Raw genomic sequence first — 19647 nt, 5'->3', positions numbered from 1 at the left:
CCGTATTTGGTTGCAGACGTAGGAGTGAAAAATATGAACCAGCTTCAGCGAGCTGCTACTCTGCAGAAATCTACTTTACATCCTCCCAGTGTGAATGAAAACTGAGGTGTCACACTGCGTAATGTGAGTGTCTAGCTCAGCACCTCCTATGTAGATGTATAGACGGGGTATATTTCAGGCTGGTTTCACTGTTTATTGTGTCGGAGGATATATAATGGGTGCAGGTACGTCTGATTTCTGCTGCGTCTGCTGGTCCTGTCAAGTGTGCAGAGACTGTGTGAGATGTTGAGGGTCAGCTCAGAGTAAGGCTTCAATACAGCTGCCTAGTCTTAAAGGTTACACAATCTCACAATTTGTGTTTCTCAGGCTTGGGAAATATGTAATCAGATTACAGATACATTTAGTAAAAATGCAGAGTTCCAATTTTAAAATGCAGTTTAAAATAAAGAACAATATATTACCATAAGCAGTGCATACACATTAAAATATTTCACCAGTCTCACAACACCACTCTGGTCCCAGTGGAACCAGCTAATGATTGAGCTAATTATTTTGTCTTTAAATCATAAACATCACAGTACAGTGGCAGTTCGGCTTTCAGCCGTGAAAATGTCGAACTCAACATCTAATCTTAAGAATCATCTACAGCAAAGACCAGTGCTAACGTTAGCTACACAGATCAACCACAAACATTAGCTACACAGACCAACTGCTAAAGTCAGCTACACAGATCAACCACTCACGTATGCTACACATAAATCCACACAGCTAGCTAACCTGTCAGTACAACTACTACTGCTGTTACTGGATGGCGTGTGGGTAAAATCACAAACTTATGATGGTCTATGTGAAGTTTGAGTGCAAAGTGTGAATAGCACACTCAACGAAGTACATTTAAATTTACATAATTACTGATATTAATTAATTAAACATGCATTCATGCAGAACAAAGGAAGGAATAGCTGGATAAACAATTAAATGACTATAAATTGTGATACTTAGATTACTGACTACATTTTTATTGCATCAGAAAGCATTTTTCAAGTAACCCTGGTGCGTTCATAGGAGTAGTTTTCATTGAATTTATTGGTTGAGAAAGACATTTAGCATCTACATGCACAGAAGCAGTTGTTCAGTCTTTGTCTCTCTCCATTTGTCACTGTCCCCGTCTCTCCCCTAGTCCTTTCTTTCTGCCTCTCTCACCGTCTCTGTCTGTGTCTTCGAGCGTTTTCTGTACCAAGGTCTCTCACCACCTTAGATCAAACAGAGAGGATTAGAGTGTGAATTGGGAGCAGGAATAATGATGAATATATTAATCATGCAAAATCAGAGAGCGTGTGTCATGTGTATGGTCACCGTGGAGATGGGATTTATCAGAGCTTAAGCTGCTCCGCTCGCATAATCCGTTATGCAACTTCTCAATCCTTTGAAAAAAAAAAAAAAAGGAATGGTAAAGGATGAGCAGACGATTACCCGCAGGTCTGCCTCTTTGTCTTTTCACTCTGTGTTCACGTGCACGTCCCATCAGAACGTTTCTCATTTACTATTAATGTGTAAGTCATTAACGGGCTGTGTGATGTGTCTGTCCTGCTGTCAGGTGGGGGACATTGTCGTTGTGAGGGAGGACGAGACTTTCCCCTGTGACCTAATCCTGCTCTCCTCCAGCCGCCATGATGGGACCTGCTATGTCACCACCACCAGCCTGGACGGAGAGTCGAGTCACAAGGTGCTGGGCCCAGGACTAGTGCATGACTGTGATTTGATATATTTGTAGCTTGACTTGTTTGAGACTTATTAGTTATGCAGACAAGGGTCAAATAAACTGTAATGCATTTTTCAGTATTTTCTGACACCTTATGACATCAGTTAATCCAGAATATAATCAGCAGATTAATCGATAATGAAGATAGTTGTTAGTTTCAGCCACACATTTATCAATCGACAGAACACAGACACACAAATAGTAGTGTAGTTGACACATGGTCACGTGCTGCATTTCACATTTTCACTCCTTCTCTGATGTTCATTGATGTCACTCACACAAGCATACGCTTGGCTGAGCGCGCACACACACACACACACACACACACATACGTGCTGTATATCCCACAGCGTAGTGTAGAGTACTCCACCCACCTTCCTCATACATGCCCCAGGGGTGACCCCCTGATGTGCTCACCATCCCAGCATGCTGTCCTCTGCTGACCCACCTCCCCGGCTCTCCCAGTCATTTAGAAAATCTGCGGGGGGCCGGGCGGAGGAGTCAGATGAACTCTGCTCTCATTAGTGGCTGTGGGTGACATTTTCGTCTGTTGTCTTCTCCCTCTTCTTCCTCCACCTTTCTGTCTCAGACCTATTATGCTGTACCAGATACCATGGCCTTTACAACAGAGCAGGAGGTGGATTCGCTACATGCCACTATTGAATGTGAACAACCGCAGCCTGACCTCTACAAGTGAGTGTGACACACGCTTCGCTGATGCACATATATTATCTGCTACAACCTCTTAGAGGCGGAGCTTTCCTTGTTGCTTCTCTTGGGTTTATTTTGCTGTGACTTTTTTTTGCAGATTTGTGGGACGCATCAATATTTACAAGGACAAAGAAGAGCCCGTGGCGAGGTGAGCGTGCTTTATTTTTGTATGCAGGTCCTTTTAGAAACACTTTAAGCTTTTATTGACAAGGACAACTCGTTTTCTCAATTAATCAAATGTTGTTAATGATGTTCCTGAAATAAAGTCAGCCAAAGATTCTGTTTCATTCTTGCAGACCACTCGGGGCTGAGAACTTGCTGCTTAGAGGAGCCACACTGAAGAACACACAACATATTTATGGTAGTAACATGTGGATTCACTCTGTTTAAATGGATAGTTCACATTATTTTAAGTGGGGTTGTATGAGATACGTATTGACAGCCATTTGCCTACAGTAGATGGCTGTTGGCATGTCTCCAGTTGAGAAGCAGAGAGAAATCCTGCTATACAAAGCTGAGCAATTAATTGCTGTGGACAGGGTCAGTTGCAAAATGTATTTAACAACTTAAAAAAGGTCCACCCAAAAAATCAGTATCAGTTTAAGCATACTCTGTATTTAGAATGTTTTCATAGCTTTACCCTTGCCATCAGACAGCCTTTTCCAGTGGGAAGCCACTGGTATATGAGCCAAATATCTGTTTTTCCAAACCAAACTCCACAGGCAAAATCAGTAGTTTTACTTTGCAGAACATGGGAGGTGATGATCTACCACTACCTTGATTATTTGTGCTATTGTGTGACTTATGAGTTTTAAAAGGACAGTTCGGTTTCACTGAAATCACATAATAACATAAACTAACAGATCAAGGCAGCAGTAGACCAGCAGTGCCTATGTTCTGCAAAGTAAAAGTGCTGATTTCGCCAGTGGAGTTTGGTTGATTTGGAGAGAGTGATATTTGACATATATCAGGGCGGTTTTCCCATCAAAAAATGCTGTCTTCCGAAAAGGTAAAACAGAGAAAATGTTCTAATATTCTCATGCACTTCAACTGGTTAATTTTTGTAGGTGAACCTTTTTTAAGTGACTGAAATACATTTTGCTAAAATACATTTGTCAACCAGCATCTACTGTAGCTATTACACCGACTATTGATAAGCGCCTCATCCAACCCCACTTCAGATAATCTGAACTATCCCTTTAATGCCTCTTAATTGTTTGTGTTTGATAAAACTTCAAGGAAAGGCTTATTGTCTTGTAAACTCTGTGTTTCGTCTCCCCTCAGCTGTTGCAGTCTACACTGGCATGGAGACCAAGATGGCGCTCAATTACCAGTCTAAATCTCAGAAGCGCTCCGCTGTAGAAAAGTATGATTATAACATCCCTGCTGCTTTCACTGCGTGATTTAGATTTATAGCCTATCAAGAATTGTTTTTTGATTGTTTCCTGTGTCCCTGCAGGTCGATGAATGCCTTTCTGATAGTGTATCTGTGCATCCTGATCAGTAAAGCGGTGATCAACACTGTTCTGAAATACGCTTGGCAGTGGTCTCCTGACCGAGACGAGCCGTGGTACAACCACAGGACTGAGAACGAGCGCCAGCGCCATGTGGTCTGTTCTCCAACATCTTACTTTAAAATTCAATCTTAACACCTAGTCCCAAACCTCATTACCCTAAAACTAAAGAGCTGTTGTCCTCCTTCTCGCCTACGTCAGGTGATTCGAGCATTCACAGACTTCCTGGCCTTCATGGTCTTATTTAATTACATCATCCCCGTGTCCATGTACGTGACGGTGGAGATGCAGAAATTCCTGGGCTCCTATTTCATCACCTGGGATGAGGAAATGTTCGATGAAGAACTGGGAGAGGGAGCTCAGGTCAACACCTCCGACCTGAATGAAGAGCTGGGACAGGTACATAAACACACGCACACACACACACACAGTGTAAACCACAATTCATTCAGGATGCAAGCAATTTCACGTAGGAACGTTTTGGTTGATTCTAAAATAGTTCCAGTAGATTCCACTGCAGAGAGAAGGCAGACATGTCAGAGAAAAAATGTGTTTTTGATTTTTGGGGTTTCACTTACATTTGTAAGCTAAACCAGATCAAACTATTTACTTTACACATCAAAAGTTTTTTGCAAACTCTATACAATTAACTTAAAAGTTGTGTGAGTGATTTGTTGTCAACGGTGCACTTAAACACACACACTCGCTCCCACTCACACTTGCATACAGTATCTGCATTGAAACTATTTGCTGATATGCCCTCACCCTAACCTTTCTCTGCCTTCCCTCCCAGGTGGAGTATGTGTTTACTGATAAGACTGGCACTCTGACTGAGAACAACATGGAGTTTATTGAATGCTGCGTCGATGGCAACGTCTACATCCCGCATGCCATTTGCAACGGCCAAATCCTCAGCGCTGCCTCCAGTATAGACATGATTGATTCCTCACCTGGAGGATACAGGAGAGTAAGTGTGTGTGTTTGACAAAGCAAACAGGCTTCTAAATCCAGCCTGAATAGACTGTTGGCTGTGGTACAGAAGAGAGACAGAGACGAGAGTGAAGGAAACTTTTGCAAATTTTAGTGTCGCAGATTAACATGTCAGGCAGGAGGACTATTAATGTAATTATCCCTGACATTTTGTTATAAATGGATGTTTGTTTTGCTCATTTCCATTGCTGATCAACACAGTACGGATACATCCTGCATCCAGTTCATGAAAACTTCGACAATTTATTTATAACTCCTAAGTGTTTGCTGTGTCTTACATTGGGGAAAAAAAAGTCCTCTGGTACACTGGAAAGTGATGAGCCTTGCATTTCTGGCAGTGGCAAAAGTGATTTGTTTAGATTTAATAGAAGAAAAACTGTGTAGTCAGCATGAGCAGCAGTTGCCACCACAGATGACCAGAGAGAGAAAGAAGAGCATTCCCTGCCAAAACTTAAATTTGTGCACTAAACTTTAGAAAAAAGATTTTAGGGATGTGCTGCTTTATTCATGATGGAATGATGGAAAATATGGTTCAAAAATACAACAGCAATGACTAAATAACCCCAAATATCTCCATATATAATGACAAGGAGCTTCAGGATCACCACTTTAAAAACTGTATTGAATAAGTTTGAATTGAACTCAACTGTTGTATTCATTTAAAAAAAAAAGTTACAAAGGAGTATAATATATGTCTTTGTATCTGTAGGAACACGAGGATCTGTTTTTCCGGGCGCTGTGTCTGTGTCACACGGTGCAGGTGAAGGAGGAGGAGACAGTGGATGGCATCAAGAGGGGCATCCATCAGGGCCGCCCCACCTCCTTCTACATCTCCTCCTCGCCGGATGAGGTGGCTTTGGTGGAGGGAATGAAAAGGTAAAGATAACAAGACACACAATTTAAACAATTACTTTGCAGTCCTCTTACTAGCCCTATCACTAAAAGAAATAGCTCAGATTATTTGAAGTGAGGTTGTTTGAGGAACTTATCCATAGTCATTGTATTACCTACCATTAGATGGCTGTCAGCACGCCCCCAGTTTGGAAAAGCAGCAGGGATACTGGTATTGCTGTGGATGGGATCAGCAGCAAAATGTATTTTAGCTACCTAAAAAAAGGCCCGCCTAAAAAAATCTATATCAGTTTAAGTGTACACTCCATTTAGAATATTGTCACTGCTTTACCTTGTTGTGAGACTTTTCTGATGGGAAACTGCCAATATGTAAGCCAAATATCATTCTGCCTTGCTTAACCAGACTTCATTGGTGAAATCAAATAATTTTACCTCACAGCACACAGGAGTTGCTGGTCTAACACTGCTTTGATCAGTTAATTTGTTTGCGTTATTCTGTGTCTTTTGTGTTTTAAAAGGATGCTTCAGATTCACAGAAGTCACACAGTAACACAAATAACTAACAGATTGAAGCAGTGGTAGACTAGCGATTCCCATTATTTGCTTTTATGTAGTGTTTTTTACAAGGGGAGCCTGGTTGAGTGAGGGAGAGAGCAATATTTGGCTTATTTAATGGCAGTTTCCTGTTGAAAAGGCAAAGTAAAACGGTGAAAATACCCTTAAACTGATATTGATTTTTTTAGATGGCCCTTTTGTAAGTGGCTAAAATTATTTTTGCTGCTGGCCCTGTCCACAGCTGTGCATTGCATAGTTGTGCTGGTGCTCCCTTCTGCTTCTCCTAACTGGGGGCATGTCAACCGCAATCAGCCTTAGGTAATACACTGACTATGAATATGGACCTCATACACCCTCACTTCAAACAGTCCAAATTAGCCCTTTAAGTCATAGAGCAGTGCAATCACGCACACTGGATTTGAAATAGAAAAAGCTCTGACTTTCAGCTTCAATTTGAGTGTGTTTACATTCACATCAAGGGAACAGTGCAAGAACTGTAGCACTTCATAGTCTCTAAATTTTAGGGGACCAGGAGGAATTAAACTTTAATGAATCATCATATCTAATATTTGGTTGGAAATACTTTGCAGTCCAAACACTGTCTGCAGTCTGATACACACACTCATTAGCAAAAACTTCCTTGGTGATGTTCTGCCGCTGTGCCAACCATAATGTTGGCAGCCGTACTTTCAAACCTTAGGGGTAGACCAGATTATGTGAAGTGGGGTTGTATGAGGTACTTACTGACAGTCAGTGTATTACCTACAGGAGGTAAGGCCCCTAGTTTGGAGGAGCAGAGATGAGCACCACCACAGAAGCTAAGCAATCTACTGCTGTGGACAGGGTCAGCAGCAACATATGTTTTAACCACCTAAAAAAAATCTGCTATAATTAGAATATTTTCTTGGCTTTACTTTGTCGTCACACAGCCTTTTCAGACGAGAAACAGACATTTTATAAGCCTTTTGCAAGATCGGTCATTTTAGCTCACAGAACACAGGACTTACCGATCTACCGCCGCCTCAATCTGTAACTTTGTTTGCGCTGTTGTGTGACTTTGTTAAATCCAATCTAACCTTTTGAAACACAGAAGTGACACAATAACGCACACAAATGAACAGATTGAGGCAGCAGCAGTTTTGCCAGTGAAGTTTAGTTGGTTATACTGTATATATGTTTATAATGGTGGTTTCCCCTCAGAAAAGGCTGTATAACTGCAAGGTAAATGATGAAAATATCCTAAATATACCACAAACTTCAACTGATAATATACCGTACACTTAAACTCAAGTTTTTTTTAAGTGGTTAAAATATGTCTTGCTGCTAACCTTGTCCACACCAGTTCTTTGCGTTGCTTCCTGCACCATGACTCTGCTGCTTCTCCATACTGGGGCGATGACCACCTTCTACTGTAGCTGATACACTGAGTGTAGACAAGTGCTTCATTTAACCTCACTTCAGATAATCCAAACTATCCCTTTAATGCCGTAATCAGAGGAGGATATGGCTTTCCCAAGTTCTAAATGGCAGTCGCAACACATTATGAACTGTTACGCAGTGCTTTAGCATCACAGAAGTTTTAAAACACATGACTGTAGTTTTGAAAGTGGACTTGTGGATTGTGTTTCATCTTCTCAGTGGTACCTGGAACAACATGCACACAACAACATGGACCGATATGTTTTTTATTTTTAAAACACGGTGCTATTTTTGGTTTGTACGTGGCCTTAGACACATGTAAGACACATGGTTGCTCTCACATATTGCTTTCACAGATGTCAAGTGCTGTAGTAACTGTGCTCAGGTTACTGTAAATGCGTCAGAATGCCGTTTAGCCTTTTCCAACTGAGTAATACTGCACGGTGTTTATGGATATCTTCTGTCAAACTTCAATGAATCTTTCCCCTCACTCTCTGTTTGTTGCCAGGCTGGGTTACACCTACCTGAGACTGAAAGACAACTACATGGAGATCCTCAACAAAGACGATGAGATTGAAAGGTTGGTCTGTTTATGGTCTGTTGTGGTTACACCACAGCAGTAACACAGGAGTAATTCACTTGATGGGGTTCTGGTTGAAGATCAGCTGCCTGGAGTGAAACGGATTGTGTTTCCTATTTAACTGACAAAAAAAACTACAACCACAAAAGAGCAGAAGAGAGAGTTGGTTTTAGAAACTGCTCAAGCAGATCCACCTGATCTGTAATAATGAAAGATTCCATTAGTGGTTGGGGGGGGGGGGGGGATTTTCGAATGTTTTGATCTGTAGGAAGCGTTCATGTAACCAGCCTCTCTCCATCACTCTCTGCAGTGGCCTGTCAATAGTGAGCTATTTCGAGGGAGCTGAGGGGGGAAGAGAGAGGGGAGGGAGGGGGACGTGCATCCAGCAGATCGGAGGGAATTGGAAAGCAAAAAGCGTCTAGTGTATTCTCACACTTGCAGTTTTACTGGTCTAAAATGTGCTTAACAAAGTTCAGGTTATTTGAAGTTGAAGAGGTACTAATTGACAGTCAGTGTGTGACCTTCAGTAGATGCTGGTTGACGTGCCTCCAGTTTGGAGAAGCGCAGATAAAGACCAGCATGTAAACCAAGCGATGTACTGCTGTGGACACGGTCAGCAGCAAAACTTATTTTAGCCACTTAGAAAAATGCCCATCTAAAAAAATAAATATCTGTTTAAGTGTCCGATATATATAGAATTTATTCACAGCACTATATTGCCATCAGACAGCCTTTTCCAACAGGAAACAGGAATTATATAAGTTAAATATCACTGTCTCTCACTCAACCATACTCCTTTTGCAAAAACAGTAGTTCAACCTGGCAGAACACGGTAGTTGCTGGTCTTCCACCACCTTAATCTTTTAGTTTGTTTGTGTAATTGTGTGACTTTGGTGAATCTAAACTAACCTTTTAAAACATGAAAGTCACACAATGACTCAAACAAACTAACTGATCCAGGCAGCTGTAGGCCAGCAACTCCCATGTTCTGTGTGGTAAAAATACTGATTTGGCCAGTAGAGTTTGGTTGGTTGAGAGAGAGCAATATTTGGGTTATATAATGGCGGTCTCCTGTCAGAAAAGCTATCAGATGGCAAGGTAATATTCTTAATATAGTTTACACTTAAACTGATATTGTCATTTTTTTAAGTGGCCAAAATTACACTTTGCTGCTTAGCTTCCTACACTGGTGCTCCTGCTGCTTCTGCAAACTGGAGGCGTGTTGACAGCCATCTACTGTAGCTACTACACTGACTATGAATAAAAACCTCATAAAACCCCATTATAAATAATCTGAACTATTCTTCAGGAGGATCATCTAAAATTCTCAAAACCAGAAACAGAATCATTCAGTTCGAAGTTGATGTAATGACAACTGCACCAGGCACTGGATGCAAAGTGACTCGCTTGAGAAATAATAATATAAAATTACTAAAAATAAAAAATGTCATTTTGAGGCAGATGAATAATGAAGGTATCTCTTTATTCAGGTGACACCCTCATTATTTATCTGCATTACAAAATAGTCGCTTCAAAAAAGTTGCTATTTGCCAAACAGGCACCCTGGAAAAGCCTGATCAAACCCTGGGATACCTCATTTGCTTTCTGTTTTTGATATTACCTTTCTTTCCACATCAACACATTGGGGTCCATAGAGAAGAGACAGGCAGAAGCGTGAACAAAAGCAGGAACTTTTAAAAAAGGTGTGGGAGCTGTTAAAAAAGGCCTTGGTCCACTTAAAGATAGGAAGAGTGTGTAAGGAGACCTGAGTCAGTCTGAAGAGAACTGATTTCATTTCGTTTGCAAAACTTTACAAAAGAAGATAACTGAATATCTGAAACTGAAGTAGAAAGCTAACAAAGAGACTGTCTCTGCTACAGGTTTGAGCTGCTCCATGTTCTGAACTTTGACTCTGTCAGGAGGAGAATGAGCGTAATTGTCAAGTCCAGCTCAGGTGAGATACACACTCATACAAAGAAGTGAAACATATATCAATGCTCCGTTAATACAGGTTATTATATGTAAGATATGTTATAATTTTGTCTCTGTTTTTGTATGTGTGTTTGTGCGATCACAGGCGAATACCTGCTGTTTTGTAAAGGGGCAGACTCATCCATTTTTCCCAGGGTGGTGTCTGGGAAGGTGGAGCAGGTGAAAGCCCGGGTGGAGCAGAATGCTGTCGTAAGTGTACAGTTCGACCATCACACATATAATTGGTTTGATGTAGGGTTGCAACTTATGAGATATAAAACAATTTTTTTTCTCACTTTCATCTTTATTTTTTTCTCTTTTTAAGTTTAATTTTTAGTGTCCTTGTTCAACCAAGCAATGTCACATGAGGTGTAATTACTGCCATTTGTAGGCGCTAAATTATTAATTAACTCTTTTTTAATACTTATGCTGTGGTTAATACAATGAGTGTATCATACAACCCTTCTTCAAATAATCCAAACTATCCCTTTTAAGTAAAGCTCTCTTATTGGATCACATGTCATCAGATAACATGTAGTTTGATATGACGCCTCTTTCTCGCTGTGACACAGGAGGGGCTGCGGACTCTGTGTGTCGCTTACAAAAGGCTGTCGCAGTCTGAATATGAGGAGGCGTGTCATCACCTGACCGAAGCCAAGCTGGCCCTGCAGGACAGGGAGCAGAGGCTGGCGCAGGCCTATGACATCATCGAGAGGGACTTTGTGCTGTTGGGCGCTACGGCAGTGGAGGACAGGTTGGTCCCTGTGGAGAGAGAGACAGAGAGAGAGAGGAAGGGAGAGATTTAAAAACAGTGCAGCAGCAGGAGGGGGACTGAAGGGGAAGATTAATGAGGCATGAAGTCGTCTTCAAAGTGCTGTAATGACTCATGAGGACAAAAAAGACTCGGTCTGAGCTCTGATAGGTGACTTACTCCAAATTCTGCTGCACCGTTTGTTTCTATTTTATTTTCTGCTAAAATTTGTTTGAGCTCCCATAAGGTAGACTTCAGTATTGACCTGCAGAGGTAGTTTTTCTTAACTGATCGATCGGCTGCCTGACAGTTTGACTCCCCACTAGATAAAGTGGTGATGGGCAGGGACAGGGGTGGTCGTGCATTGATAAGTTATCACCAGTTGGTAATTGATTGGTTGAAGTTGTGATGGATGCTTTTACCTACCCCACTGGAGGCTGAAACACTTATTGACTTATTGATGTGCAGGCTCCAGGAGAAAGCTGCAGACACCATCGAGTCACTGCACAAGGCAGGGATGAAGGTTTGGGTCCTGACGGGGGACAAGATGGAGACGGCAGCGGCCACCTGCTACGCCAGCAAGCTGTTCCGTCGCAGCACCCAGATCCTAGAGCTGACCAAGAAACGCACAGAGGAGCAGAGTCTGCACGATGTTCTGTTTGAACTCAACAGGACCGTCCTCAGACAGCGCTCTATATCTGGGTATGAGATCATGGATGTCTATAGTATATATTACTCCCTCAAATATCATTTTTTACTGATAAGGAATGCAAAAGTACATATTATCAAGAGTTTTTTTTCTATTTCTCACAAATTTATTTTTTTTTCTAAAGGAGGGGAGGTCCCTTGTATAAGCCTGCGGTTTGCCAACCTCTCTGGACTCTTTTTCGCTTATTATTTTTTTTCTCATTATCCAACTTTTGACATACTTTTATATGTGCAAAAAGAAGAAGGTGTGATGAACATTTTTCTGAATTTTTTGACATCACATTTAAGAAGCTGAAACCATCCAGCCATCACATTTTGGCATTATTCCTTGAATGAAAAATCAGTTGCCAAAATAGTTGCTGAGTAGAATTTATTTATTCCTCAGTAGAAGTTATTCCTAACTGCACTACTAGTGTATATTACACCAAATACATATTATTTCAAAAATATATATATATATTTTTTATTTGTGTATATGTACATGTGTGCGCACTGACAGGCTTGCTACTCAATTTTTAATTCAAATTCTATTCTATTCTAGAATGTAATGAATCAATAACTGGTTGTATGAAAAGCTCCCTGTTGATATTGTGTTGCAGGTTGTCAGTAGACTGCCTGGATTTTGGTCTGATCATCGACGGGGCCACTCTGTCTGCAGTACTGAAGCCCAGCCAGGAGGGCAACAACAGAGAGATCTTTCTAGAGATCTGTCGTAACTGTAGTGCTGTGCTCTGCTGTCGCATGGCTCCACTGCAGAAAGCACAGGTGAGAGGACTGCACTTCACCCGACAAATCCGCTCCAGACACTTTCCTAAATGACAAACAGTGGCAGTGGCTGACATTAGTTTTTTTGTTTCTGCAGATCGTGAAGCTAATTAAAGCTTCCAAGGAGCACCCCATAACCCTCGCCATTGGCGATGGAGCCAACGATGTCAGCATGATCTTGGAAGCACATGTGGGCATTGGTGAGCTAATTTCATCCATTAAAGCTATAATATATAACATTTCCATGTTAAAATGTCTGAAAATGCGAGACCTATATTATCCAAAATGTTTCCAACAATGGTCATACGCAGTGAAGTCCATGATTTATTCAGAGTAACACTGTGTTTCTGACTAGCTGCTAGTTTCTATAACTTCTGGGAAAACATGGGATATGTAGGATATGTCTGCCTAAGTCATGCTGGATAGATTTTCATCAACTCCCATGATCCCACACCATTTCAAAAACCTCTTTTGTTATTGTATTGTATGTGAGAGAGACCCTTAGCAGCAGAACTGACATTGCATTTTGATCACAAAACCTCACTGGAAATTACATAATTACAATTAGGGTGACAAGACGTCCTGAATAATTCTGGACAGACCTGAATTATGAGCAAATGTCCTGAATCCTGAATCCTGTCCTGTTTGTCCCACAAATTAACCATTAACCTGTAGTAAAGAATGATATATACAAGCTAAATCAAGTATGCTGTGAGACTTGATTTGACTTGAGACTCGAAGGCCAAAATATTGAGGCGATCTGTCTTGGTGACACAGTAATACTGAAAAATGCTGCACTGAACATGTTGTTTATTTTGGAGTACTGCTTAATAGTCATAAATAATTAATAACAAACTGGAAACATGCGCAACAAGCTGCTGCTGTCAACAGAAAAGCTTAAAGAAGCCTCTTCAAATGAGGGAACCCTTTTGTTAAATTATTAAATCACTTATGTAGGCTATAATTCCTGCTTTTAGTTATTTAAAAACATGCCTGTTCGTTTTGTAAAATATGTCAGAGTATTATTGATGTGTTTTCTCTTGTTCATTGCACCGATTAGGCTACCCTAAATAAAAGATTGTTGATGTCACTCGACCTGTTTTAAACCAGATGACGGAGAGTGCAGCCACTGGTGTGGGAGGAATTTGTCATTAAAAATGTCTAAAGGATGTGCTTGTAAGCTCCTACGGCTTAATGAAAGACAATCTTGGCTGCTGAAAAGACATTTAAAATGACTTTAACACACATGTCACCTGTGCGTAATGCTTTATTTGTCGTGTAAAGACAGCCAGGACACTGTGTTTCATATAATCCTCAGAATCTTTAACTTCATAATATCAATAACAAATTATCAGAGTCACAGTCTGATGTTACTCTGAATTATTCCATACATTTTAATCCTTTTTGTGGGAAAGTATCCTGGGCAGCTGAGTTCAGTGGTTCTCTATTGTCTGTAGAACAAAGGAGGGATAGTCCAGCCTGAGGCCCATACTGATAAAAGTACAGTGGTCCCAACAAATATCTGCAAACATATACAATATATATACAGTATATTTGTGATAAACCATTATCTGCTTGGGCTTTGGGCTTCAGTCTTTATATTTAATTTGGTAAAAACAACCTTCTTGTGTTGCACTCCTGACTGTGTTACATTTCTGATCAGATTGTTTGTAACCAACCTCTGTTTCTCCTCAAGGCATCATGGGTAAAGAAGGCCGACAGGCAGCAAGGAACAGTGACTATGCCATCCCGAAGTTCAAACACCTGAAGAAGATGCTACTTGTTCACGGCCACTACTATTACATCCGAATTGCTGAACTTGTTCAGTACTTCTTCTACAAGGTACAAGATGAATGCCTTGTGTACTCACACATTTTAATCACTTTATCGTAATTCCCAGTGAGACACTGAGTTACAAAGAACCAGATTTTGCAGCTACTCTGACAGATTACGGGATTCATGAATCCCCGGTGCAGCGTTCTCTCCTGGATTCATGGCTACGATGATCAGTGTGGGCGGCTTCCACAGCAGGCAGTGCCCTGCCAACTGATTCATTTTTTCATTTTGGCAGGCCAGCTCTGTGCGGCCCACTCAGTGAGCTTATAGCTCACAATCTCTGCATAAACAGAAATGTGTAGATAGTAGCATTTTTAGATTCTTCAAATCTCTCCACGTGTACTTGTCACAAGCTTATCACTTTCTCCATTTGTTGTTTTTTTCCTCTTAAATCTTTCCAGAATGTATGCTTCATCTTCCCTCAGTTCCTCTATCAGTTCTTCTGTGGGTTCTCCCAGCAGGTAAGTACTGCTCACTCTGTCAGGCCTGCAGTCTGCAAGCACACAGTGCAGTATGAAATTATTAATGTTCTGGTAACACTTTCATGGCACCCATGTTCATAATGCATTGTAATGCTCTATAAACATACTTACAGTGTGTTATACTTTGTGATTTGTAATGTATAATTATAGTTATAAGAACTCATAAATATTCATAATGATTTATAACTACAGTCATAACACATTCTAACCACTTACAAGGTCAAGTATCATCACTTATTACTACTATTTAGTACAATTACTGCTGGTCACTCACCAACATTTTTTGCAAGGATCATAGTGCATTATAAGTAAAATAATTTCAATGCATTGGCTCATTGTTTTGATTCATCCTGCTTCCTGTCAGAGCAGACGGCACTAATAATCCCATTTCATGGTAGCTGCCCAGCACCAAATGGCTGACAAAGTTAGTAACTAGCTGGTCACAGTGAAGAACATGTACAATCACAGCTGAAGGACCAGATTTTCCTCAGGAGTCGGTGGAGACCAAAACAGCTAAAAAAAGACTGAATATTGTGCTTAAAATTTTCATAAATCCTAAACCTCCACTCTAAATGAAAACTTATGCTGCTGTGTTTGCTATATTTGTCATGTTGTCATGTTCATAATAAGTACTTTATAAGATGATTTGTCAATGTTTTCAGCTTGTTCTGCGAGCCTCAAACGGCCAAAAAATATGCACCTTGAAATTTTAACATGGCCTTTCACTTCCAGATGTCTGATGCTGTCTGTATTGTCTTTGTCCCTCTGCAGCCTCTGTACGACACCGCCTATTTGACGTTGTACAACATCAGCTTCACCTCGCTCCCCATCCTCCTCTACAGCCTGGTTGAGCAGCACGTCACCATGGAGACACTCAAAAGGGAGCCATCCTTGTACAGGTGAGCTCAAAAAAATGTTTGCACAGTTCTGAGATGTTATTATAAATTAAGATACTAATTTTATCTTTAATGGGACTTTAATTATACCATCTGTGTCATTTTTACTAAACATATATAGATGTGTGTGTGTGTGTGTGTGTGTGTGTGTGTGTGTGTGTGTGTGTGTGTGTGTTTGTGTGTATATATATATATATATAGAACTTGTTAAAAATACAGTTAGAAAAAAACGATGAACTTAACAGCTACTGTTGAGCAAACTCTCAATAAACAATTCATGTCTGAAAAATAGTAGGAAGAAGTGAATACTTATAAAGTTTTACCCCTTTTTTATATTTCAGCACTAAACTTTGTATTAAACATGAATATTCTAGCTTTTGCTCCAGTTTTCACCAAATAGAACTCAGTCAAATCAGACAAAAGTAAACATCCAAAACACAGCAATCGTTTAAATTTATATGATGTTGTACATGTTTTTATTTCGTCATCACAGTTCTCCATAAAGTAACTGTGTCTTGTACATATAAATTCCTCTCCAAATTGTGTTGACTTTCTCTCATTTGAAACAGCTTTTGGATACTGCTGGGTGATAACTGATTTTTTGCTTCATGCATGATTTGACTCGTCTTTAATTTTTAGTTAATTTGATATAGAGTGGGTTTGTTGGTTCTCTACAAGTGATTTTATTCACATTTCTTTTTTTTTTCCCTTTTTTTTTATTAGTATTTCCCTACACGTCCACACAGTAGATTATGTTTAGGAGTAGGTATAACGAGTATATAAGGTATATAAAGAAGATTCTCAGCTGTTCTTGTTTTTCTGCCTGTCTTCTATAGGGACATAGCAAAGAACTCCCTCCTCCGCTGGCCTGTCTTCCTCTATTGGACATGCCTGGGTGTGTTTGACGCTGTTATCTTCTTCTTTGGTGCCTACTTCCTGTTTGACAACACCACCTTCACCAGCAATGGCCAGGTGAGCCTCTGTCTCTGTGTCAGAGGAGGCAGTGAGACCTGTCATTTTGTGAAACGAGTAGAAACACAGCAGTTATGTTACCTTGTGGGCTGTTCGAGGGAAATTAAAAGAGGATAATGGACACAAAGTTAGTGCTTTCTTTAGAACACCCATCCATCTCCATTAGATTCTCATGAAAGAGGAGTTTAAGTGTTACACAATGACTATTTTGGTCATGTTTTGTTATTATGGATCTTTAACAGTAAGGTGTCTGTCCCAGGCCCCCCTGTAGGTCAGCAACATTGGATCTCCATTCATATCGACAACGCAATAGCATCTTTCTCTGTATTGTTAATTTGTATCATGTCAACTGTTTTTGATTGCCTTTGGTCCTGTTTTTTAAGTTGAAACATCCTGAAATTCATTTTACCCTTTGTCCTGATTCCTTTCTCTTTTTCTCCCCCCCCCCCCCCCCCCTCTCTGCTTCCTCTCTCTTTATTTTGCTCCTCCTCTTTTTCTTCTTCTTCTTCTTCCTCTTCTTCTTCCTCCTCAGCTTATGACCACCAACACACAGATGGTAAGCCTGTCTCCCTCCCTGTCAGCTCTCTCTGTCTTTCACGCTTTTTTAGTTCCTGTCGTACCGTTTAAGCTTTCAGTTTTGACCGTTTCATCCAGTTTCATCCTTTCTCACTTCACATCATCCATGCACTTTCATTTAAATGTGTAGTTTTCCAGTGCTCCATTATTCCCCCTAATCTCTGTAAAGCCCTGAATCCTGCACAGTACCTGATCCTAACAACTCCACTGACATGGTAGAAACCTTAGATGCTCCCCCACATTATCCTTGTGTTTCGTCATGGTAGTAAATAGTATTGCTAGAATGTACTATAGATTAAGATCCAACATCTGTTTGTTGTTCTGTCTAACGTGTTTGTGCATTTGTGTATGTTTGTGTGTATTTGTAGCAGCAGTTCTCGGGGTTGATTGGTTTTTTAATTCACTGTTCCAGCATCCAGGGGTGGCTGGACTGGTTTTCAACCTGTACTCTTTGTGTAATGGTGACAAACAACATAAAAAAAATGTTATAAGGATAGTTTGGATTATTTAAAGTAGGGTTGTATCAGGTACTTATTGATAGTCAGTGTATTAGCAAGAGCAGATGCCTGTCAGCAAGCAGAGAGGACTACCAGCCGGGAAGCTAAGCAATGTACTGCTATGGATGAGGTCAGCAACAAAAGGTATTGTTAGCTACCTAAAAAAATCAGAATATTTTCACTACTTTACCCTGCCATCAGACAGCTTTTTTCTGATGGGGAACCTCCAAACGAGCCAAACTCCATTGGCTAAATCAGTAATTTTACTTTGCAGAACACATGAGTCTACTGCTGCCTCAGTCTCTCAGTTTGTTTGTGGTATTGTGTGACTTCAGTGTTTTAAAAGGATAGTTCAGATCCACAGAAGTTACGCAATGACACAAACAAACTAACAGATTCTGGCAGCTGTAGACCAGCAACTCCAGTGTTCTGCGAGGTAAAATGACTGATCTGGCCTGTGGAGTTTGGTTGGTTTGGAGAGGGCTCATGTAACGATGATTAACGGGTAGAAAAGGCCGTCTGAGGCTGAGTAATGCAGTTAAAACATTCTAAATAGGGTTGCATATTTTATAATTTTTTCTCAACTGATCATCGATCACTTTTTAACATTTTCAACTGTATGTTGAAAATGTTAAAAATCGATAATTCATTATTGTTCAATAATAATTGATAAGATCTAAGTTTTATCTAAAAAAAATCCAGTGGCACATGAAGCATAAACAATTTAAATAAACAGAGTAATTAAACGTTAAGCTCGCTCAAAACAGCTGCTCTTGTCCACCTGTCATTATTCGACAAATAGCATCACCGAACAAAACAATGTACCAAACTGTGAGAAAACCTGCGAGCTCCAGAGAAAATACATGGTACATAGGACATTCATTACTGGTTAATACATTTTTAATATGTAAAATATGTGCTGACTAATCACTAATTAATCATTAACATCCCTAATTCTAAATATACCGTACCGAACTGATATAGATTTTTTTTTATGTGTGGAGCTTTTTTAAGTGTCTACAGCTGTTCATTGCTAAGCTTCTGTGCTGGTACCCCTCTCTGCACCTCACACAACCCCACATTAAATAATTTGAGCTATCCCTTTAAAATGGAAATTCTCCCTGTTTTTCTCATCCATTAAAGGATTAATGAATGAAGGAATTCTAGCAAAGACAGGTGCACTGGTACCAACAACCAGATGTGGTTATTACATAAACTCCCGTTTTCTTCGTCTTGATCTCTCTCTCCCTCCGCTCTCCTCCCTTTTTCATTCTCTCCCTCCCGACTCTCATTCCATCTGTTCACTCCGGATGTCTGCCTCAACCTTTCTAGGATTTCAGCAGGTAGAAAAATGTGGATGCTAAGACGTGAAGTGAAAATTTCCTCAGTTAATTGGCCCCAAAGGTTAAAAGGAGCTTTTTTTCCCAAACAGATCACCCCCTCACCTTCCCTGTTTGGTGTCATATAAGCACTACAGAACCGTAGGATGTTCACCAATCCATGGATGCTGGGCGACTGTTGTGGCCACTCACCCTCTTCTTCCTCTCTTCCCTTGCAGATGTTTGGGAACTGGACCTTCGGGACTCTTGTCTTTACTGTGCTAGTGTTCACCGTTACGCTGAAGGTGTGTCTCCAGAAAAAAAAAAAAAAGACTCTGTGTCTCTTGTGTTGCATAATCCCTCTGTTTTAAATGAGTTCATTACTAATCGTATGCATGGACAGGCTTGCTGCACCCATATTAACTAGCATGTTACATAAATGATCGACTCCACTGGCCGCTGGGTTTGCACAACAGTAAACCCTGAAGGCA

At 40.5% G+C, this 19647-nt stretch overlaps 1 protein-coding gene across 4 annotated transcripts in view; it reads left to right on the top strand.

Annotated features, from left to right (window-relative positions):
• Nucleotides 1–19647, top strand: part of LOC146322667 (phospholipid-transporting ATPase IH-like) — a 50818-nt gene that overhangs the window by 19914 nt on the left and 11257 nt on the right. For all 4 annotated transcript variants that reach the window (XM_084724723.1, XM_084724724.1, XM_084724726.1 and 1 more), the window contains exons 6-27: nt 1598–1726; nt 2352–2455; nt 2571–2621; nt 2770–2834; nt 3758–3839; nt 3933–4083; nt 4189–4386; nt 4781–4954; nt 5687–5853; nt 8312–8383; nt 10264–10337; nt 10461–10564; nt 10927–11108; nt 11574–11807; nt 12413–12578; nt 12676–12778; nt 14275–14420; nt 14816–14875; nt 15668–15795; nt 16629–16764; nt 17297–17320; nt 19396–19461. In XM_084724723.1, coding sequence (XP_084580849.1) covers nt 1598–1726; nt 2352–2455; nt 2571–2621; nt 2770–2834; nt 3758–3839; nt 3933–4083; nt 4189–4386; nt 4781–4954; nt 5687–5853; nt 8312–8383; nt 10264–10337; nt 10461–10564; nt 10927–11108; nt 11574–11807; nt 12413–12578; nt 12676–12778; nt 14275–14420; nt 14816–14875; nt 15668–15795; nt 16629–16764; nt 17297–17320; nt 19396–19461 — 2616 coding nt within the window. The remainder of the gene's footprint in view (nt 1–1597; nt 1727–2351; nt 2456–2570; nt 2622–2769; nt 2835–3757; nt 3840–3932; nt 4084–4188; nt 4387–4780; nt 4955–5686; nt 5854–8311; nt 8384–10263; nt 10338–10460; nt 10565–10926; nt 11109–11573; nt 11808–12412; nt 12579–12675; nt 12779–14274; nt 14421–14815; nt 14876–15667; nt 15796–16628; nt 16765–17296; nt 17321–19395; nt 19462–19647) is intronic.

This window comes from Lutjanus erythropterus, chromosome 8 (assembly GCF_056507025.1).
Source record: "Lutjanus erythropterus isolate fLutEry1 chromosome 8, fLutEry1.hap2, whole genome shotgun sequence".
NCBI lineage: Eukaryota > Metazoa > Chordata > Actinopteri > Lutjaniformes > Lutjanidae > Lutjanus > Lutjanus erythropterus.
Note: the sequence above shows the minus strand (reverse complement) of the source record. Positions and strands in the feature narration are given on the sequence as shown.